At 45.0% G+C, this 23,776-nt stretch overlaps 1 protein-coding gene and 1 pseudogene across 2 annotated transcripts; one reads left to right on the top strand and one right to left on the bottom strand.

Moving 5' to 3' along the window:
- Positions 1–416: 416 nt before the first annotated feature.
- Positions 417–5,967, top strand: LOC311095375 (cyclic nucleotide-gated channel alpha-2-like; annotated as a pseudogene). Its single transcript has 4 exons — positions 417–515; positions 759–898; positions 981–1,089; positions 4,700–5,967. The product of its transcript is annotated as a cyclic nucleotide-gated channel alpha-2-like (transcript).
- Positions 5,968–13,568: 7,601 nt separating this feature from the next.
- LOC311094715 (zinc-binding protein A33-like) lies at positions 13,569–14,629 on the bottom strand. The gene is made up of 2 exons (XM_084132842.1): positions 14,478–14,629; positions 13,569–14,155 (listed from the first exon to the last, which is right to left on the bottom strand). The coding sequence occupies exons 1-2, from the start codon at positions 14,605–14,607 to the stop codon at positions 13,614–13,616; spliced, it is 672 nt and encodes a 223-aa protein (XP_083988968.1). The 5' UTR covers positions 14,608–14,629; the 3' UTR covers positions 13,569–13,613.
- Between the last annotated feature and the right edge of the window lie 9,147 nt (positions 14,630–23,776).

The following is a 23,776-nucleotide window of genomic DNA, read 5'->3' as shown; positions in this document are numbered from 1 at the left end:
ATGAGGCAATCACTCAGAGGGGGATAAAAACTCCAGCAAGGAAGATGAGAGGAGAGCTGTATAGACTCTTACTGGGTATGTTTTTAACCTCTGTGTCTTTTCTTTACCTAGAGAGGGATTGACTTCCCCAAGTGAGTGCGGTTCACCCAGCTAATTGGCTAATCTCCCCTCTCTTCGCTGGACAAGGAGGAACTTCACTTCTTACTACTGTATGGAACACTTCACCTGCACTAAACACAGACTGAGTTTGATTGCACCTAAGTTCACACTGCATTTATATTCTGAACTCAGCTGCTTGCCTGAATGTAGTATGCATCAAGAACAAATAAAGACGCCTTCCGGGGTGACGCTGCACTGCATTCCATGTCTGTTCTCTTCTTTCCCCTTAGTGGAGCACTACAATACATACCGCACTCATGGCCATGTTCATGTTCGACCCAGGCATTCAAGACAGCGATTGTGGCCATCTGAAGGAGAGAGAAATCGGCCACATCCAAAAGGACACAGACAGAAAGGCATCTTTTAAAAGACGGGATTCCCTGTGTTGCTCTTTTAGAGGGGAACTCTTTTAGTTCACCGCTGAAGCACATAGGGGTACTCCCTGCACTTATCTGTGCATTGTTTAAAGAGACACAGCTGAAATGTGCTGTGAGATCCGTAGGAAGCTTCACATCCTTACATATAGCAGAAACTACAGCATTTAGGAACCCTGGTAAAGTACAATGTTTGAACCAAATTAATCAAGCAATTTCTCCCAGGACTCCCCAGAACCAAAGGACAGGGCATTCTTGTTGAGATCCTTTGGGAAGCTGCAGTACCTTTCAAAGTTCTCCATATATGAAGTTAGGGAACATCTAGAAGGCTATTTAGTTTATTTCAATTTAGACTTGGATGGAAGGTAAACTCTTGAAATTAAATTCAGGTCAATTTCTCACAATGGGTATTTCCATAATGATTTATTATTTCTCATTGTTTCCTAGGTTGGTGAGTATGGTAGTCACTCTTAGAGACTGGGCCCATAAGATTCTTCAGGAAGAGGAGGAAAGGCCAGATTCTTTTTTAGAGCGCTTCCGAGGACCTGAACTTCAAGTTGCTCCCAGTCGGATAAGCATCAGTAGATCTGATGCTCATGATGGGAACAACAGCGCCAACACCAACTGAGTTTGTCCTGTCACACCATTATCACCATTCATACATAGCTGTATGAAATTTCCATTGCCTTTTTTAACAAACATTAAAATTATGAAATGCATTTGGTTATCAGGAAAAAGTCTGATGTTTTCATACTGACCTGTACTACCGCTGGCTGTTTGTTATTGCCACAGCTGTATTGTACAACTGGTGCTTTGTGGTGGCTAGGTAAGACAAAAATATGTTAATGTATCTACACTCTAATCATTTTATTTGGAGTTTAAAGCTGATATATTGAACATCAATAGCATTTCTTAGCTAAGGTCCTAAAATAAATCCAATGATTCCAATTAAAAACTTGACAGCAAATTATACAGTAAATTAATCTGAATACTGTAAGCGGAAGAAATAATAAACCTACTAATTTTGCATGCTGAACACTGCATGTATATGGCCTGTGATGAAATTATTTGTAGCAGGCAGGGCTTAACTTGAGCCAGAACACGCCGGAACATGTTCCGACACCTCCGACGTTGGATCCGGAACCTTTTTAATTGGATCCTGCACCTCCTGTGTGGGGGGATTAGCACCCCCAAAAATAATTTCTGGAAGCAATTGAACCCTGAACCGCATTTAAAAAAAAAATATGTATCTTGTTATTTCGAGATATTAAGTCGTTATTTCAAATCTCGTTATTTCGACATAAGTCGTTATTTTGACATAATATATGTTATTTTGACATAATATCTCGTTATTTCGACATAATAAGGGGACATTCAAATCTGCATTAAGCCACATTAAGCGTTCTTATAATGGTTTTCTATGGGAGGAAAATGCTTAACGTGTAATTGCGTTCATATTCTGGGCTCATCTGATTTTTTGTACATAGCATAGCCTACTTTGTTATGATTTTAGCATCATAATAATTAATAAATGCACGCACAATTATCCGTGAACTTGATTTGAACAAATGCCTTTCAACTTGTGTGTGCAAAATTCAGAATTAAATGAATGTGCAGCAATTTGTACAAATAGAGAGTCTGTAGGCCTACTATATACTGTTGTAGCCATTAACTCTCTGGAGTCTGAGCGGTTTTCTGGGCCCTTGAGATGTTCTGACATGCCCTGACATTTGTGCTTTTTTCAGTTGCTTATAAACATATTAATGGCAAAGGTGTAAATTCACTCTATAAAGCACAAACAGGGCTACCATAATATGTGAGCCACGTGTATGTACATGTTTTCATTTTTGAGAGAATAATGTTTATGCATGGTTATTGAAAAAACTAAAAACTAAAATTTCTGAAATAAGGCCACAAAACACATAGTAAATATGTGTCAATAAGACTTTTGACTAATGGATGTCCTCGCCTAGAGTTTTTTCTTCAAAATTATGTGAAAATAGTCTTGCTTTATCGTTCACATAAAACCATACATTGATTTAAATTGATGTAAAACAGGTTTTGCTTGGAAAGCCAATATGCGAGGGGGGCGTGAACGAGGAGTGGTTTACACCTTAGAATACAATGTCCCACCCACTCTGCATAATGATGAGCCATTCACTCAGGTGTGAAACTGACTGAGCCACAATGCAAGGACAAAATATATATTTAGAAGAAGACTTATATTGACCATTTAAGATTTTGCTTACATCTATCTTGTAAATATGTTTTGCTATTTTATTAAAAAGGTTACAATTACAACAATAATTACAATTTCAACAATATTTCAAGTGTACTCTTTCTTTGTAAAAAAAAAAATGATTATAGGCCTACATTTTATCTATGTATTCATTAGTTTGAATTTAGTCAACATTGGAACAGCTAACATCTTAGTTGGTGACTTTATTTTTGACAAAAATAGTATTTTATATATAGAAATTGCTAAACAAAAGCTTATTTGACGTGGCAGTATATTCTACAGTAAAAACTGTACCCAAATCTAGTCAACAAGATGTTGTCTTTCATATTTCGCCTGACTGTAACGTTGTTTTCATGAAATATTAGGGCATATTGTTAATTTGCAGTTTAATACGTTGCTTATACAAATAGCCTACATTTTATTTCAACATATTTCAGTCGATTTTTACTCATCTCAGTATAGCAATACAGTTTGCTAAAACATCATCATTCATTCACACACGCGATTTAAATTTAACTTCTGGCAAAGATGAAGTTGACCATAGGCTATTGACTCGCGATCTTCGCAGTAGGCTAGTGAATGCACCGGAGAAATGCACATTTATTAGGCTACATAGTTTTTTGTTTTGGATGGTTTTGTTTAGAACCAGCTTTCTGTAAATATATTTCACATTTTTTAGACATGTGAGGCAAGTAGGCTACGGTCTGGTTCATGATGATCTCCAGTTCAAGCACCTTATGTTGTGATTGCTAGCCTATATTTACTTTAAATCCAGGAAATTTGTTAATGAAAAAATTATTAAAATTAAGATACAATTGATACAAAACGAAATTCGTTTTAAAGAAAGGATTTGTACTTTCTGTTTTGAGGTCTCTGTGAAAGTTTGAAAGTCTTTTAGTGCTTTTTTTAGAGCGCTCGCGTCCATAATGGAGAACTGTCACGTAATATTGTTTTTTCCTCATAAATGCGAACACGAAAAATAAAAGACAAAAGACTTTTAAGTAAAACTTACTCCGAAATTGTGTCCTCGGCGGAATTCGCTCTTCAAAATGCTGCCGTTCGTCGTCTGAGTTACAATCTTTCTCTGAGGAAAAGGTGCATTGTTCCTCGCTGTCCAGAATCATCTGAAGGGCGTCTTTGGAGAAGCGTGCCATACTCAAAACGCGATGAACTATCAGTAAGTCTGATGAAGAAACTGTGTTTTTATGGCATTGATCGGGGGGCGGGTGCGCTGCATACTAGATCACCTAACTATTTACATGTGAATAGCGCCAGGGGCGGGGCGGCCTCAGCTCATTTAGAGATAATGAAGGGAGACGGAAAAACGGTACCTCTCCTTGCTTTCAAACGGATTACATGAGTTGAAAACATTTGTTTTTTATATAAATTACTTCATTTAAAAGAAGAGATTTCAAGCTTCATAAAGACATATATCACGTGTATATGTGAGAAGTATTCGCTGAGTTATGATTCATTTTCAGACGCGTTTCAGAATGGACTACACGGACAGAGAGAAGGCAGAACTCGCTTCGTGTTTATTTTTCTTTATTTGGCGAAAAGCACAACACTTTGTTTTTATTGTGAGTATACACAAAAATAATACACATTTAACAGAATCGATTGATGTATGAAACTCCTATGGAAAATCAAAGTCAACAGAGTATTTATGAGTTTCTTTTACACTGATAAAAAAAAAGCGAGCTGGTATCGCCGGCGATACCGTTGACCTCAGGGGGTTAAATAAGCGCATTTAGTTTCATATTTGTTAAAATATTATAATGTTATTTTTTTCCATTTATATTGATTTATGAAAAGTGAACAGCACGAGTAAGATAGGATGCGCAATATGAGACATGGAGTGGGTCAGACATGATTTTGACATGAAGTTTTGTTTTGTAGAAAGCCTTTCTTTAAAGTGAATGTATAGTATATATTCTCACGCCTGTTCGAGTTCTTTGACCGCACAGAGACCCGCACAAATTACCCCAACATTTTCCGCATTTGCTATCTATATCCTAGTCATCATTCACTGGAATGCCTGCATCTACTTTGCCATTTCCAAGTCTCTGGGCTTTGGATCCGACCAGTGGGTCTACCCAAACATTTCTGACCCTGAGTTTGGGACTCTCACGCGAGGATATGTCTATTGCCTCTATTGGTCAACCCTCACTTTGACGACCATTGGGGAAATGCCAGCTCCGGTGCGGGATAAGGAGTATCTTTTTGTTGTTTTTGATTTCCTTGTTGGCGTTCTCATTTTCGCCACCATAGTTGGTAATGTAGGAGCCATGATATCAAACATGAATGCCACACGGACCGAGTTCCAAGCTCACATCGACGCCATCAAACACTACATGCAGTTCAGAAAGGTCAGCAAAGAGCTAGAAGCTAGAGTCATCAAATGGTTTGACTACTTGTGGACCAACAAGAAAGCAATTGATGAGCAGGATGTCCTAAAGAATCTGCCAAACAAACTGCGGGCTGAGATTGCTATCAATGTGCACTTAGAAACATTGAAGAAGGTCCGTATCTTCCAGGACTGTGAGGCAGGGCTTTTAGTGGAACTGGTGCTCAAGCTGCGGCCACAGGTCTTCAGCCCTGGAGACTACATCTGTCGAAAGGGAGACATAGGAAAAGAGATGTATATCATAAAAGAGGGTCGCCTTGCTGTTGTGGCTGATGATGGGGTGACCCAGTATGCACACTTGACGGGCGGCAGCTGCTTTGGCGAGATTAGCATCCTCAACATCAAAGGGAGCAAAATGGGCAACCGTCGTACAGCTAACATCCGTTGCATTGGCTACTCTGACCTCTTTTGTTTGTCAAAGGATGACCTGATGGAGGCTGTAATTGAGTATCCGGATGCTAAGAAAGTTCTGGAAGAGAGGGGAAGACAGATTCTCCTGAAAGAGGGTCTGCTGGAGGAGTTGGAGGCCGGTGGAATGGGAGAAGAGCGGGTTGAGGAGAAAGTGGAGAGGTTGGAAGCTTCTCTTGAAATACTACAGACTTGTTTTGCTCGGTTACTGGCTGAATACACAGCTACTCAACAGCGGCTGAAGCAGAGACTTACAGCACTGGAGTGTAGGACACATCACTCTGGAAGCGGATTCCTCTCGGATGGCAATGAAAGCACTATTGATGGTGATGGTACACACAGTGAGGTCAACATCCAACTCTGAGCACTTGCTTTTAAGAGAGAACCTTGTACTAGTCTTAATGACCACTCAATAGCAATAATATATGAACACTTTACAACAATTATAGCTGTCAAAACAGTTAGTATACATGTGGAATTGTTTCATTTATATTTATAAATGTCATGGAACAAACCTTAGTTATATACAAAATAACATCATTTCCTTACGTTTTTTGACCATCCTGCCTGTACTTTGTTTGCTTATTGTGTGATGTTTTCCAATATATATATATATATTTTTTAATTATTATAAAAATTAAATTAACCGTACTTCTGACAAATACAATTAAACTTGTCTATACCCACATGAGATGAGGACTCCAGACATATTAGTCTTCTAGAAAAACTACAAATAATAATAATAATAATAATGTTTTATTCTACATGGAGCGGGACCCCCAGAGTTACAAATAATTCTCATTTGGGTTGGTGACAGTTAAAACATATTTGTTAATATAGTTTATTCTGATTAACATTTCTTTCACAGTTGTGCCAGTGTTAGCTGCGTTACTCACACTCTACTTTACCTTATGTTACAGATTTATGGTAATATCTTGGAAATATTTACCTGATTTGTGAATGTAATTTTGTAATCTGAATTTGATGATAAAATAATGCACATGACCTTTCCTCGTAAGCTGCATGCAAAAACAAACACAGTCTCCGATTCACAAATGAATAATTCTGTCAGGACCACTATCATCAAATACGACTGACAATTAGCATACAGTTTGGATTGGCTGTATGGTTCTGTTCTGGGCAAGAACAATAGGTTACTGTCGTAACCCCGGTTCTCTGAAACATCGAGTGGAGAGATCCACCTATGGGAAGGGCATCCTGTACCTGACCTCTGCAGAAGCATCCAATTGCACCAAGTCTGGCTAACAGACAGAAGCGCGCAGCCAATGCCAGGTAAGGCCACACCCCCTTACCTAAGGCATATAGCTGTCAGGCGCGCTGCTATTCCTCAGTAAGTATATTCGCTTCTCGTGCGGCAAGCGGGGCGAAGCTGGTGGATCTCTCCACTCGATGTTTCAGAGAACCGGGGTTACGACAGTAACCTATTGTTCTCTTTCATCATCTCGTTTCGAGATCCACCTATGGGAGAGACATGGACAGCTCCCCGATTGCCCAATACACTCACAGTGAGGTTCTGAAGGCCAGAGAAGGACGGTCACCTCAGAGAGGCGGTGCCTGACACGTCCCCCAAACATGACCCTGCAAGGGTGACGCCATGCTAAACTGCTGTGGACAAGCAGGGCATGAAACATGCATGAGACACATACATGATAGTGGCCCCCGCACCACCAATGCACATAGCTAAACCCAAGAAGGAATGCGAATGCTTGGTGACAGGAATGAACATGGCCAGCCGGCCCAGTCTCTCCTCGTTGGTTAACCATTGCTTTGAAATGGGACTCCCCTTGTGCGGGGGAGCCCTTGAAACAAAGAGCTTGTCGCTCTTGCGGAAAGCACTGGTCCTGGTCATACATGCTTGCAGAGCGCGTCCGGGACACAGAGCATTCAGCCTCTGATCCTCCGAGGAGGCAAAGGGTGGAGGGTGAAAAGCGGATAGCTCCAAAACCTCCGAAGTGAACACAGGGAAGCATTTCGGCATGAAGGCCGGGTTAGGCTTAAGGGAAACCTTATCTCCACTTAGGGAGAATTTGGCGCACGAGGGGTGAACCGAGAGTACATGTAGCTCACTGACCCGTTTACCAGATGCCAAGGCCGAGAGCAAAGCTGTCTTGAGGGACAGCAGCTTAAGGGAAATACTTCCCAGAGGCTCAAAAGGATAAAGAGACCGCGCTTCCAGCACCATGGAGAGGTCCCACTCTGGAACAGATCTCCTGATGACCGGCAAAGAGCGGCGTGCACCCTTCATAAAACTGCGGGTTAGAGGGTGCTGCCTGACGGTGGAGCCCTCAAAACCCACATGACAGGCTGAAATCGCAGCCAGGTAGACCTTAATGGTGGAAAAGGACCTGCCTCTTTCCATGAGGTCTTGCAGGAAACACAAAATATCAGGCACCACGCCCATCACACCACCCTTCGAACACTTGCCACTTACAGCCATATAGGGATCGTGTGGAAACGGCCCTGGCATTCTGAGTAGTGGCGATAACACGCGGCGGGAGCCCCAGTGCATTTAGGTTCGTCCTCTCATGGGCCAGGCCCAGAGAATCACTCTGTCCGGGTGGGGGTGGTAAATCTCCCCGTTGGCTTGGGACTGTATGTCCGTGCGAGGGGGGAGGCGCCATGGCTCGGTGTACAACAGAGGGATTATCTCTGCCAGCCACGGGGCTTTGAGCCACCTGGGTGCTATCAGAATGAGAGACAGGCCGTGCTCTCTCACCCTGGCCAGTGTGAAATTATCAGGCACAGGGGAGGAAAAGCATACAGCAGCACTTTGGGATTGGGTTTCCCCTCGATAGCAGATCCGCGCCTCTGTTCAGAATGCCCGGAACATGAGTAACGCGTAATGACAGAAAAACCTGTCTGCTCCACACCAACAGCCTGTAAGCTAGAGCGTGGAGTTTCGACGAGCGCATGCCACCCTGACGGTTGATATAAGCCACTGCCGTGGTATTATCGCACCGTACTAGAACGGGATGTCCCTGCAGGCGAGGCAGAAAATGATTCAGAGCTTTCCAAATGGTAAAAGCTCTAAATAGTTAATGTGCGCTGAACGTAGTCTGCTCAGCCACAGACCGTTCACCATTCTGCCTTCCTGGGTGGCACCCCAGCCTGTTAAGGACGCATCTGTCGTCAAAACTTTCCGCATCGTAACCGTCCCAAGGGGGGTTCCCCGTGCGTAAAAGTTCTCGCTCTCCCAATGGTGCAGGGCCGCCGAGCAGGCGCGCGTCACTGTTACCGAGCGGCAGAGATTGCGAATCGGGCTGAAATGTAGTGACAAAACCCATTTCGTGAACGCTCTCATTCTCAGGAGACCCAACGGCACAACTTGGATAGATGAAGCCATGAGACCCTGCAGCCTGAGGCATGTGCGATATGACTCTCGCCCCTTCTCTGAACTGAGACAGACAGTCCATCAGCGAGCGAACGCGCTCTTGAGAGAGACGCGCTCGCATGGAGACTGAGTTCAATTCCAAGCCCAGGAAAATGACATTCTGACTGGGAGTCCGATTGTTTTTGCTCGCATTCACCTTGAACCCGAGGGATGTAATGTGCGCGAGCACCCGGCCGGTGTCCAGCGACACCTTCTCCTTTGATTTGGCTATGATGAACCAATCGTATATGTAAGTCCGAATTCTCAGCCCTGATAGTTTCAGGGGCGCCACGCCCGCCTCCGCACATAGACAGAAAGTTCGGGGACTCAAATTTCGCCCGAACGGAAGAACTGTGAATTCGTAACAAATGCCTTGGTAGGCGAGACGAAGATATTTCCTGTGTGGAGGGTAGATACTTATGTGAAAGAAAGCATCTTTCAGATCGACTGATGTGAACCAGTCGTTCTGCTTTATGGCACGGGCGAGAGAGCCTTGTGTCACATTCTGAAATTGTATTTCCTCAAATGTTTGTTCAACATTCGAAGGTCCATATAGGGCGGGGGGCACCACGCCTTTTGGAAACATAAAAATACCAGGAATAAAAACCATGGTTTATAAGATTGGGTGGCACCATCTGAATCGCTCCCTTGTTTAGGAGGGAGGAAATTTCCTCTTTCAGAATGTGTGAGGCGTTTTCTTCTGTGTGAGAAGAGAGAACGCCGTTGAAAAGTGGAGGTTTTATTGCAAACTGCAGCCTGTAACCCTGGGATTACGGTACGCAAAACCCACTCGGGCGCTGAAATGGCTTGCCAAGCCGCTTCGTGACTCGAGAGCGCCCCCGCTCGGGCCGGAGTGGGGCTGTATGGGCCCAGCTGGTTCATTTGTGATGCAAAGGCGCCATCTAGTGGGCACACTAGAGGCGACATGCAGGGGTTCGGAGGGATTTCCTCTCTCTGCAGTGAGAAGTTTTCTCTGCGGAGAGAGGTCTTCTCTCCAAAACAAATTCATTTGATTCGTAACTTTCTGTGTTTTGTGTTGGGCAAACACTGGGGCCGGAGCCTTTATTGACAGAGTGAGGGGAACATAGTGTGGTGTCCACTGTGCTAAACTTTCCCTCACAAGGCCTGAAAGTGGGCGGAAAACACACATATCTCCTGAACACATGAACTGGGCAGTCTCAAGTGCAGGCAGAAAAATAATATCCGCGGAGAGAGATACTCTCTCTGTAACGGATTTATTTAATTCGTATGTTTTAAAGTGTTATTTAGTTATGTGTGTGTTTTGTGTTGGGGAACACAGGGGCCGAAGCCTTCCACACACAACGTCCACTAAAAACACACTGCAGGCAGAAAAAGAATATCCACGGAGAGAGATACTCTCTCTGTAACGGATTTATTTAATTCGTTTGTTTTAAAGTTTCATTTAGTTATGTGTGTGTTTTGTGTTGGGGAACACATGGGCCGAAGCCTTCCACACGCAACGTCCACTAAAAACACATGGCTGGGCAGCCACAACTGAGCTGTGTGAGCCCAGCTAGTTGATTTGTGAGGCAATGGCGCCCTCTTGTGGACGGACTCAGGGCGACATGCATGGGATCAGAGAGATTTGCTCTCTAGTATGTTGGCAGATATATAAATCTGCACGAATTCATTTGATTCGTTTGTTAAATGTGTTGTTTAGTAATGTGTGTGTTTTGTGTTGGGAAACACTGGGGCCGAAGCCATTAATAACTGGGTAAGGGGAACCAAGTGCGTGCAGTGTGGTAACACTGCTATGTACTTTTCCTCACGACAGCCCCGCTTGGGGGGGGGGGGCACACACACACAACGTCCACTAAACGTCCTCGTGGCCCGTGAACGCGGGCTCGATACTCCCAACGGTCGAACAACAGGCAGGCCGCTTGCGTTCGGGGCCGCCTTCCTAGGAAGGCATAAATTGAAAGCCTCAACACGTAATCGTAACACATCAAGGCCCGTGAGACCGTGTTAACAGTCTAGCGGGACGCTCCAGTTTTAAGAGTTGTTTCCTCAGACTGGGCGGTGGTCTCAGCGCTTACCCATCGTAAATATTCCTATCCTGGTCGGTGGCGCTCTGTGGAGCTGGCCACACAATGATGAGACGAATGGCCGCTCGCTCACAAACTTCCAGGAGGATGGACTGAGGCAAAGCCGCGTGAGCGCTAGCCTAGGGAACGCTAAAAGGACCGCGTCATCCCCGTCGCCGGAACCGGCCGGTTCATTAACGAGAGTGAGGTTTTCCCGCGAAGATGTCCTCTTCAGGGAATGTGGATTGGGCTGATGTCAGCTCAAATATTTAGAGAGGTGGCGCTCCGGGAGTCCCCCGGTAGCGCGTCATCATCACCGTGTCCCCCATCCGAGTCAGAAAGGCCGAGCACGGCGCGCTGGATCGTGCAACTAAATGCCGGCTTAGTAAAAAGCTACATGTGCAGCAATTACAATGACCGCAATTCTCCGGGTTCTCCAAAGCTTCTTGAGCGTGTTAAGCCCAAGCAAACCGCGCAGAACGAGAGGGTCCTTAGCGGCGATAAGAGCACCACACGCGGCCAGGCAGGCTCGTCGTGATAGGCTGTTCCCCGGAGAAGCGGCTGTTTAGACGGTCACATAGCCATGGGTGGGCTAGCGGTGAAGAACTCGGAAAAATCCGTGGCGGGCAGCCATGTAAGGAGGAGCAGGTGAAGGACAGTGAGAGCGCGGGCGGCTCCGGATGCAAAAATCACAGCGGATAGGCTGAATAAACGACTGCCACTCACGTCTGGCGGAGGCTGATCTGGCGATATGTCCTCCTGAAGACTCGAAAGTGAGCAGCGTAACGTTAATCCAACTGAACTGTGTCAGTGCAGAGATCGCGAGAAGCGAATGTCAACTGAGGAATAGCAGCACGCCTGACAGCGTTATATATATATGCCTTAGGTAAGGGGGTGTGGCCTTACCTGGCATTGGCTGCGCGCTTCTGTCTGTTAGCCAGACTTGGTGCAATTGGATGCTTCTGCAGAGGTCAGGTACAGGATGCCCTTCCCATAGGTGGATCTCGAAACGAGATGATGAAAGAGAACTCCCTGCGCATTCATGCAGTCTAGCATGGATAAGAGCAGCAATAACCCCCCTTAGGGTAAACAGAACAGAACCAACATGAATGTATTGCTGATATCATTCATTAAAGTACAACATAATTCGAGAATTTATTCTGATTCAAGGGGAATCTGAATGCCAAATCCTGACTGGACAGGAGGAGCTGGGGATGGAGGAGGGTAATGAGCTCCTGAGAAACGCGATAGCTGCTGATAATACTGAAGGAGCTTATATATGAATACAGTGATAGGCGTCGTATTCCTATAGGTAGATGTGGATCAGCTGAGTATAGGACTCTAACGTGCTCTAATGTGCTAACGTGACCCGCCAGAACTGAAACTACGCTTAATTTTGAGCAGCTTCTTTTAATAATTCACTTTAATTATTTAAAAACACGTTACTGGTTTTAATGAGTTTGACTAATCTTTCAGTAAAATAATTCAATGTTGTGTTTGGGGGCAGAAATATCCTGCAGTAGTTTCTGTTGGTGCCATTCAGCTGTAATAGTCATTGTATTGAAAATTAAATAGAAAGTGTGTTCACATTTTTTCACATAATTAATTGCAGTTCAAGTTAAGTAGGCTATATTTGATTGTGCTTAAATGGAACTAGTGCAAGTAAACTCTAGGCACACTTTAAATATCTTGCATTTAAAGACAGATATTATACAGAAATCATACTATCCTTACTAATTGTGATATTGAAACATTTTAGGCTTAATATAAAAAAAAAAAGTGAAAAGAAGTACTCCTAAAAAAGTTGAATTATAATATCTATACCAGTAAGTCTCAAGCAACATGTCAGTAAATATGTTAATGGGTTTGTAGTATATTCAGAGTGAAATAAATGTATTTTCAATATATTTTGGTATAGGTTTTTCTCACTGGGACTGCAGGGTTGTGAAAAACTTTGTAACAGCATTCGCCCTTACACTACATGAGCCTGTCTAGCAGAGGGAGTTGGTAACACACACACACACACACACACACACACATTTTGTCTGGGTTCAGTACCAAACTTTTCCCATTAAATGCCTGCTAAGCTCCACTGGTGTTTCGCTGGGATTTGGGATTTATAGTACAGTAGAATTTTTCTTTATGAAATATTACATGCACAAATAATTTTTTTTGGTAAATACATACAATTATTACACAATAATTTATCCAATTGACTCTAATATGCAGATGCAGAAAACAGGAAAAAAGTGAGTATTTGCTTTAAAGACCAAACCTGAGAAAACGGCTTGTAAAAAATAGAAAACTTTTTTGAAGCCTTTCCAACAAAACAAAAGCCCATTAACAAAGACTGCATCATTTTGTAGTTAAAATTGCCATTTTAATGGGTTTCACGGGTGACATTTTTGTCTGTAAGGTCCTGAGTATTTTGTGTTACTAGTGTAAAATAAATGTCCACTCAGACGCACAAGTGTTAAGTCGGCTCAAAATTTTACATTTAAGTGTGATTGATCAATGAGACCCTTTGATTACAGTATTATTATTGAATCATAATTTGCAAAACTGAATTAATCTAGAAGCAGAATCAGATTTAACTGTGATTTTCTGCTGTAATAAACAGTTTAACTGGTAAGATCCTCAGAGGAGTTGTGCAGCGATTATATAAGAATGGAAAGACTGTGTCGTTGAAGGTGGATGTGAATGTGAGTAAATGTGTGATAGTTACAGGATCAGAGAATGACACTGTTCCTCTGTCATAGTCCAGCTGAACTCTCACACGCTGAAGCTTCTGTTTAACAGTAAAGACAGTGTGGGGTCGCTCTGGGGATTCTGAGGTGTATTTGCTGTTCCTGTAATCCACACACCAGACATTAGACTTAAAGAAATCCTCTCCCTTCCTTTGGTTTGATGCTGTGGTTATTCCAAGACTCCAGCTTGTATTGTCTCCAACCTCCACATCCCAGCAGTGTGTTCCTGAGTTAAAGCCCTCAGATCCCAGGACACATGCAAACCTTTCAATCCTCTCTGGATTATCAGGAAGTGTTTTATATACACGACTGTACGACACACTGGTCAGATCAACAGAGAGTGTGAGACAAGGATATGCTGTGTTTGGATCCAGAGTCAACGGAGCTGCAAAGAGAATAACATCAGATTACAGGATGAAATATGATTTTATTAGAAATGTAAAACACATATAAAGACTTCATAAATCATAAATCATGTTATCATTTCAATGGTCTCTCAGTTACTGTCAGAATGGATTGAGGCTTCAGGTTTGATATCAGTATTCAATAAACACTATTGTATCCTAATACATAAACATAGACCATGAGGAATAGACTTTTCATTATGAGTTCGCTGTATGATCTGATGATTTTCTGAAATACAGTTCAGATTCACTTGGAAATTATTAAATATATTTCTATCAAATATTAATGTTGCTGAGACTCACTGTGTTGGACAGTTTCCAGCATCTTCTTCCAGACTCTGAACGGCAGGTTACCCAGATAACGCGACACATGAATCAAAGCTCCAGAACTCATCCGTGGATCCGGCTGTGAGATCTGGACTCTGAGGAACATTCAGGAGTCAGAACTGCAGTGAATTTGAGTTCAGATCCACTGAGAGAAGAGATACGAGCAGCTCACTCACCTTTCCATTGTGACTTTATAGTTCTGGAAAATATAGAGATTGAAAACATTTTAATATCTTATCAAACACTCTCATTGTCAATGAGTGTCTCTATACAAGTTGTTTTATGCACAAAGAATGAAGCCATATTGATTTGTCACCTTTAGAAATGAGACGTCATTGTCTTTCATCATCTCCATGTCTCTGATAGTGTGTGAAAGAGCTGAGATGTGTGTGTTCATCTCCTCCAGCTTCTCCTTCATCCTCTGCTTCTTCTGCTCCTCTTCCTCTCTCAGTGCAGTGATTGTAGCTTCTTCTTCGTCTCTGAGAAACTGATGAAGCTTCTCAAACTCTTCTTTAATCTGACGCTCTGTGTGCTCAGCTTGAGACTGAAATCAAATCACATTCACTTCAGTCAGCGCTGTATGAACACACACTCCACTAATGTCAATAATACACTCTGTGTGTGAATGTTGAGTATTTAACTCTTTATATCCTCACCTCGATGTGTTCAGTTGTTTTATCACACTTTTTCTTCATTTCTTCTCCATGTTTGAGCTTGTTTTGTAAAGACGTCAGTGCTGTATTAAATTCCTACAGGTTAAGATGAAAATCTGTGAAACTTATGCAGCTCTAAGAGGTATAAACATTGTATGTTTGGATATTTTCAATAAATCATGTTTTTACCAAACAAATGTGTTTTTTTTTCCAACAGAATCTGTCTCTTCTGTAGCGGTGAACACATACTGGATGTCTGTAATAAACTTACCAGAAGAAGTCACAGAGAAAAAATGAACTTTCTGATGACGAGAGGAATTTGCTTTGGCTGCTTGCATACAGGACACCTCAGCAGGGACTGCAAAAAAAGAAGTATCTGTAATATATGTAGTCTTAAACATCCAAGTCTTCTTCACATTTATCCTCATGAGAAGGTAGACACTTTGGACAAGAAGAAAGACGAATTCAAGTCAGCAGTAGCCAGTGCTATGGTCTCTCTCCAAACTAGTGGTCTTACTGGGGCTGGTAATGACAACTGTGCGTTACCTATCGTTCCTGTGTGTGTTAAATCAAAAAAGGGAAACAGCGTGGTAATGACGTATGCTTTTCTCGATTCTGGGAGTTCCGCTTCTTTCTGTACGGAAAGTTTGATGAACAAGCTCAACCTCCCTGGAAAGAGAGTTAATATTCTTCTCAGAACTATGAGTCAAGATAAATCAGTCGCCAGCTACGTTCTGAAAGACTTGGAGGTTTCTGGCTTGAGTCAAGAATACTACTGTGCATTGCCTGAAGTGTATACACAGAAGATCATGCCCGTGACCACAGTGAACATCGCCTTACAGAAAGATCTTGAGTGTTGGCCTTATCTGAGTCATATCTGTTTACCTACGATTAATGCTGGCATTGAGCTTTTGATTGGAGCTAATGTTCCAGAAGCATTGGAGCCTTGGGAGGTCATACGTAGTCAAAATAATGGCCCATATGCTGTAAGGACCCTGTTCAGATGGACTGTTAACGGACCACTTAAAGGAGTAAGGGAAACTAGGCTGTTCGTGGAAATCTTCCCATTCATTTAAGTTGCCATTGGACGCGTAAGCACTCGGTGGGATCTCTGCTCCAAATGTACTCCCATTTGCCGCTTAAGTTAATGACGAAATGGACACTTTGCGTTTTTGAGGGGTAATGCGTAGTAATGCGTGTCATTGCCCATAGGGCCCTTGATGGACACCTTTAGGGGGCGATCTCGCTCCACGGTGGTGACCACAGATGGCTTACGAAGTCCACGGGGCCACTATGTCCACGAACTGCCTATACCATCCACCTAACAGCCTATTCTTCATCCCTTTGTACACGAAGTGCGTTAGGTGTCCCCTGACAGCCTATCCCTACCGTAGTCTTCCTCTTGTCCACGAAGTGCCTAGGGTGTCCCCTGACAGCCTATTCTTCATCCTTTTGTCCACGAAGCGCCTATGGTGTCCCCTGACAGCCTATCCCTACCGTAGTCTTCCTCTTGTCCACGAAGTGCCTAGGGTGTCCCCTGGCAGCCTATATGAAGCCAGGGGGCGGGGATTGATCCCGGACACGCCCCCTGTCCACAGACAGCCTAAACGTCCCCCTTACAGCCTATCTCCTGCCTACCCGCACCACGCCATTGGCCGAAGTCGCGGGGTGGGTGGGGCTGTCCACAGAGAGCCTATTTGTCCCCTTCCAGCCTAAATGTAACCAGAGGGCGGGGATTGATCCCGGAAACGCCCCCTGTCCACGGACAGCCTAAACGTCCCCCTTACAGCCTATCTCCTGCCTACCCGCACCACGCCATTGGCCGAAGTCGCAGGGTGGGTGGGGCTGTCCACGGAAAGCCTATTTGTCCCCTTCCAGCCTATAATTCATCCCTTTGTCCACAAAGTGCTCATGGTGTCCCCTGACAGCCTATATGTGCGGAAGTCGTCCACGAAGTGCCTATAGTGTCCCCTGGCAGCCTATATGTGCGGAAGTCGTCCACGAAGTGCCTAGGGTGTCCTCTAACAGCCTTTATGTGCGGAAGTCATCCACGAAGTGCCTATAGTGTCCCCTGACAGCCTATCTGTGCGGAAGTCGTCCACAAAGTGCTTAGGGTGTCCCCTAATAGCCTATATGTGCGGATGTCGTCCACGAAGTGCCTAGGGTGTCCCCTAACAGCCTTTATGTGCGGAAGTTGTCCAAGAAGTGCCTCTGGTGTCCCCTAACAGCCTATATGAGTGGAATTCGTCCACGAAGGGCCTACGGTGTCCTCAAACAGCTTACATGTGCTGAAGTCGTCCACAAAGTGCCTATGGTGTCCCCCATAACCCTGAGTAACTTATTTGACAGGGCCCCTGAGAGCTGTCCGTGGACAGTGTGATTTTATGCAAATTTTGCACAATTAATGGGTGAAATGTACATCATTGTGTTGCATTGCGTCCTCTGAGTGGTGTACAGTAGGTTTGACCACATAAAAGCACTGTAGTTAGTTACAGGTGGCCAATCACCCTAAAACTCACACGTATCTTCCCTAAAACTCACATGCTAAAAATGTCTAAGTCAAAAACAGCATCCCACCTGCAACCTATTTGACAGGGCCCCTGTGAGCTGTCCGTGGACAGTGTGATTTTATTCAAATTTTGCCCAATTAATGGGTGAAATGTACATCATTGTGTTGCATTGTGTCCCCTGAATGGTGTACAGTAGGTTTGACCACATAAAAGCACTGTAGTTAGTTACAGGTGGCCAATCACCCTAAAACTCACACGTATCTTCCCTAAAACTCACATGCTGAAAATGTCTAAGTCAAAAACAGCATCCCACCTGCAACCTATTTGACAGGGCCCCTGTGAGCTGTCCGTGGACAGTGTGATTTTATGCACATTTTGCACAATTAATGGGTGAAATGTACATCAGTGTGTTGTGTTGTGTCCCCTGAGTGGTGTACAGTAGGTTTGACCACATAAAAGCACTGTAGTTAGTTACAGGTGGCCAATCACCCTAAAACTCACACGTATCTTCCCTAAAACTCACATGCTGAAAATGTCTAAGTCAAAAACAGCATCCCACCTGCAACCTATTTGACAGGGCCCCTGTGAGCTGTCCGTGGACAGTGTGATTTTATGCAAATTTTGCACAATTAATGGGTGAAATGTACATCATTGTGTTGCGTTGTGTCCCCTGTGTGGTGTACAGTAGGTTTGACCACATAAAAGCACTGTAGTTAGTTACAGGTGGCCAATCACCCTAAAACTCACACGTATCTTTCTTAAAACTCACATGCTGAAAATGTCTAAGTCAAAAACAGCATCCCACCTGCAACCTATTTGACAGGGTCCCTGGGAGCTGTCCGTGGACAGTGTGATTTTATGCAAATTTTGCACAATTAATGGGTGAAATGTACATCAGTGTGTTGTGTTGTGTCCCCTGTGTGGTGTACAGTAGGTTTGACCACATAAAAGCACTGTAGTTAGTTACAGGTGGCCAATCACCCTAAAACTCACACGTATCTTTCTTAAAACTCACATGCTGAAAATGTCTAAGTCAAAAACGGCATCCCACCTGCAACCTATTTGACAGGGCCCCTGTGAGCTGTCCGTGGACAGTGTGATTTTATGCAAATTTTGCACAATTAATGGGTGAAATGTACATCATTGTGTTGCATTGTGTCCCCTATGTGGTGTACAGTAGGTTTGACCACATAAAAGCACTGTAGTTAGTTACAGGTGGCCAATCACCCTAAAACTCACACGTATCTTTCTTAAAACTCACATGCTGAAAATGTCTAAGTCAAAAACAGCATCCCACCTGCAACCTATTTGACAGGGCCCCTGGGATCTGTCCGTGGACAGTGTGATTTTATGCAAATTTTGCACAATTAATGGGTGAAATGTACATCAGTGTGTTGTGTTGTGTCCCCTGTGTGGCACACAACAGGTTAAACCACATAAAATCACTGTAGTTATGAAATATGACCTTTTAATGTAATGTCCACAGACAGCCTATAGGCGCTCTGTCAAATAAGTTACACGTGGGACTTCTACCAAAACATCCCACCTGTAACTTATTTGACATGACTCCTATAGGCTTCCCCCTGGACGGTTGAATTTTATGCAAATGATGCATAATTAATGGCTGTAATGTACATCAGTGTGTTGTGTTGTGTCCCCTGAGTGGTGTACAGTAGGTTTGACCACAAATAACCACTTTATTTATGAAATATTACCTTTTAATGCAATGTCCACGGACAGCGTACATGGGCTCCGTCGAATAAGTTACAGGTGGGACCTCACCAACTTTGAGTCCCCCGAAAGGGGCCCCGACATGTGTTGGGGGTGTGTGGACGTCCCCAGACTGTTCCACGTGGTTGGCGAATCGATTCCGTGTTCGTAAGTCGGTGTCCCCATGAGGTAGATTGGAAGGGGACAAATAGGCCTTTATCGGACAGCAGTAAGGCTGTTGTGACTTTGGACCCCCGTTGCGGGGCCCCTGGGGGATCTAGAAACATGGGGGTTTCTCCGCGGGCGTCGGGGGAGTCCCAAGATGAGGCCAGGGGCGTTTCCTTGTCCCTAAAAAAATATTTGAGGTCAGCGCGCAGCGTCCAGGAACTGCCGTCCACCGTGTGTCATTTCAGTGGGGCCAGTAAGGCAGTTCCCTTAATTAAGGAATAAGGGAAATTAGGCTGTTTGTGGAAATTTCCCCATTCATTTAAGTTGCCATTGGACAAATAGTAGTACGATGGACGCGTAGGCTTCATTTGGGATCCCATTTGGTGATCAGTTGTGTTGTCCATTGGCCGATGTCCCTTACTTTGCTATAAGGGAGTGCAAGGGGCCCTAGGCTCCGCATGGACACCTCTAGGGGCACTGTTGATGTCCAGGGACAGCCTAAAATGCCCACTTCCAACTTATTTAATGGTTTTGTCCACGAAGCGCCTAGGATGTCCCCTGACAGCCTATTCTTGTCCATGAAGTGCCTATGGTGTCCCCTGACAGCCTATTCTTGTCCATGAAGCGCCTAGGATGTCCCCTGACAGCCTATTCTTGTCCACGAAGTGCCTATGGTGTCCACCAACAGCCTATTCTTGTCCACGAAGTGCCTATGGTGTCCACCAACAGCCTATTCCTGTCCACTAAGTGCCTATGGTGTCCCCTGACAGCCTATTCTTGTCCATGAAGTGCCTATGGTGTCCCCTGACAGCCTATTCTTGTCCATGAAGCGCCTAGGATGTCCCCTGACAGCCTATTCTTGTCCACGAAGTGCCTATGGTGTCCACCAACAGCCTATTCTTGTCCACGAAGTGCCTATGGTGTCCCCTGACAGCCTATTCTTGTCCATGAAGCACCTAGGATGTCCCCTGACAGCCTATTCTTGTCCACGAAGTGCCTATGGTGTCCACCAACAGCCTATTCTTGTCCACAAAGTGCCTATGGTGTCCACCAACAGCCTATTCTTGTCCACGAAGTGCCTATGGTGTCCACCAACAGCCTATTCCTGTCCACTAAGTGCCTATGGTGTCCCCTGACAGCCTATTCTTGTCCACGAAGTGCCTATGGTTTCCACCGACAGCCTATTCTTGTCCACGAAGTGCCTATGGTGTCCCCTGACAGCCTATTCTTGTCCATGAAGCGCCTAGGATGTCCCCTGACAGCCTATTCTTGTCCACGAAGTGCCTATGGTGTCCACCAACAGCCTATTCTTGTCCACGAAGTGCCTATGGTGTCCACCAACAGCCTATTCCTGTCCACTAAGTGCCTATGGTGTCCCCTGACAGCCTATTCTTGTCCATGAAGTGCCTATGGTGTCCCCTGACAGCCTATTCTTGTCCATGAAGCGCCTAGGATGTCCCCTGACAGCCTATTCTTGTCCACGAAGTGCCTATGGTGTCCACCAACAGCCTATTCTTGTCCACGAAGTGCCTATGGTGTCCCCTGACAGCCTATTCTTGTCCATGAAGCGCCTAGGATGTCCCCTGACAGCCTATTCTTGTCCACGAAGCGCCTATGGTGTCCACCAACAGCCTATTCTTGTCCACGAAGTGCCTATGGTGTCCACCAACAGCCTATTCTTGTCCACGAAGTGCCTATGGTGTCCCCTAACAGCCTATTCTTGTCCACAAAGTGCCTATGGTGTCCCCTAACAGCCTATTTGTGCCATAGTCTTCCTCTTGTCCACGAAGCACCTAGGATGTCCCCTGACAGCCTATTCTTGTCCACGAAGTGCCTATGGTGTCCCCTGACAGCCTATTCTTGTCCATGAAGCGCCTAGGATGTCCCCTGACAGCCTATTCTTGTCCACGAAGTGCCTATGGTGTCCACCAACAGCCTATTCTTGTCCACGAAGTGCCTATGGTGTCCCCTAACAGCCTATTTGTGCCATAGTCTTCCTCTTGTCCACGAACCACCTAGGATGTCCTCTGACAGCCTATTCTTGTCCACGAAGTGCCTATGGTGTCCCCTAACAGCCTATTTGTGCCATAGTCTTCCTCTTGTCCACGAAGCACTTATGGTGTCCCCTGTCAGCCTAGTCTTCGTCCCTTTGTCCACGAAACGCCTATGGTGTCCCCTTCCAACCTGTTTCCATCACGGCAACCCCCGTTGGAGTGTTTATGTTCTTCAGGGGTCAAAAGGTCGCAGGGGCTCCAAATTTGGCATCGGGGAAGTCCAGGGGCCCCCGGCCCAAGACCCCGGACCCCGGGGTCCAGGGTCATTTCCGAGTGTGTTATTCAGCCAACGGGTTGGTTATAAAGGTCCGTTCGACCCGAAACCGGGTCGTGCGTCTCGTCACGGGCCCCTGGGGCGGCGTCCGAAGTTCCGTGCCCTTTCGACTTTTTTTCGTTCTTATTTGGTCTAGTTGGACACCAACAGCCTATGTCAAATAAGTTACAGATGGGACTACAGTTAGGGTTAGGGTTAAGTCAGGGTTCGGCACTGTCGTCCCGAAACTGACTTGGGCGCCTCGTCACGGGCCCCTGGGACGGTGTGTGAAGTTCCGTGTCCCTTCGACCTATTTTCGTGCTTAATTGGCCCAATTGCACACCAACAGCCTATGTCGAATAAGTTGCAGGTGGGACGTCTGGAAAACTGGGGTCAAAAGGTCGCAGGGGCTCCAAATTTTGTACGGTGGTAATCCGGGGGCCCCCGGGGTCCTATATTAGTCATATGTCTATTTTTTGGCAGAAAAACATTCTCCTCCCTATTTTTCAATTTGCCCATTCAAGAGGGTCTGTAGGTCTATGTGAGAAAGAGGGCCTATTGAGAATTTTTGACAAAGCACACCAAAAATATGTCCCCTGTGTTCTAGACGCCTTTCCTATTGATATGCTGTCGTGGGGCCCCCAGACGACCGGCACGTGAAGTTTGGGGCCCCTCGAAGCTCCGGGTGCCGGACGGGACCTGTGTACACGTGTAACTTATACCATTCATTTTCGTAGGTGATTCGTGGACAACGGACAGAATGGTCCGATCGACCCGAAACTGACTTGGGCGTCTCGTCACCGGCCCCTGGGACGGTGTGTGAAGTTCCGTGTCCCTTTGACCTATTTTTGTGCTTAATTGGCCCAATTGGACACCAACAGCCTATGTCAAATAAGTTACAGATGGGACTACAGTTAGGGTTAGGGTTAAGTCAGGGTTCGGCACTGTCGTCCCGAAACTGACTTGGGCGCCTCGTCACGGGCCCCTGGGACGGTGTGTGAAGTTCCGTGTCCCTTCGACCTATTTTCGTGCTTAATTGGCCCAATTGGACACCAACAGCCTATGTCGAATAAGTTGCAGGTGGGACGTCTGGAAAACTGGGGTCAAAAGGTCGCAGGGACTCAAAAAAATTTTCAGTTGGTGGTCCGGGGCCCACCGTGGGGCCCCAGATGGCCAGCACGTGAAATTGTACCTCATAAAAGCACTGTAATTATGAAATATGATCCATTATTACATTGTCCACGGACAGCCTACAGGTGCCCTGTCGAATAAGTTACAGATGGGACTTCAAAACATCCCACCCCCAACTTATTTGACAGGGCCCCTTTAGGCTGTCCGTGGACAGTGTGATTTTATGCAAATTTTGCACAATTAATGGGTGAAATGTACATCAGTGTGTTGTACAGTGTCCCCTGAGTGGTGTACAGTAGGTTTGACCACAAGTAACCACTTTATTTATGAAATATGACCTTTTTAATGCAATGTCCACGGGGAGCCTACAGGTGCCCTGTCGAATAAGTTACAGATGGGACTTCAAAACATCCCACCGGCAACTTATTTGACAGGGCCCCTTTAGGCTGTCCGTGGACAGTGTGTTTTTATGCAAATTTTGCACAATTAATGGGTGAAATGTACATCAGTGTGTTGTACAGTGTCCCCTGAGTGGTGTACAGTAGGTTTGACCACAAGTAACCACTTTATTTATGAAATATGACCTTTTTAATGCAATGTCCACGGGGAGCCTACAGGTGCCCTGTCGAATAAGTTACAGATGGGACTTCAAAACATCCCACCGGCAACTTATTTGACAGGGCCCCTTTAGGCTGTCCGTGGACAGTGTGATTTTATGCAAATTTTGCACAATTAATGGGTGAAATGTACATCAGTGTGTTGTACAGTGTCCCCTGAGTGGTGTACAGTAGGTTTG

Source organism: Abramis brama (assembly GCF_963993115.1).
Source record: "Abramis brama genome assembly, chromosome: 13".
Classification (NCBI taxonomy): domain Eukaryota; kingdom Metazoa; phylum Chordata; class Actinopteri; order Cypriniformes; family Leuciscidae; genus Abramis; species Abramis brama.
Note: the sequence above shows the minus strand (reverse complement) of the source record. Positions and strands in the feature narration are given on the sequence as shown.

Excerpts from the sequence above, each read along its gene's own strand:
- LOC311094715 (XM_084132842.1), bottom strand. The coding sequence starts at position 14,607 with ATGTTCCTCAGAGTCCAGATCTCACAGCCGGATCCACGGATGAGTTCT. Across the intron at positions 14,156-14,477 it reads GCTGGAAACTGTCCAACACA|CTCCGTTGACTCTGGATCCA; the intron begins GTGAGTCTCAGC and ends TTCTCTTTGCAG.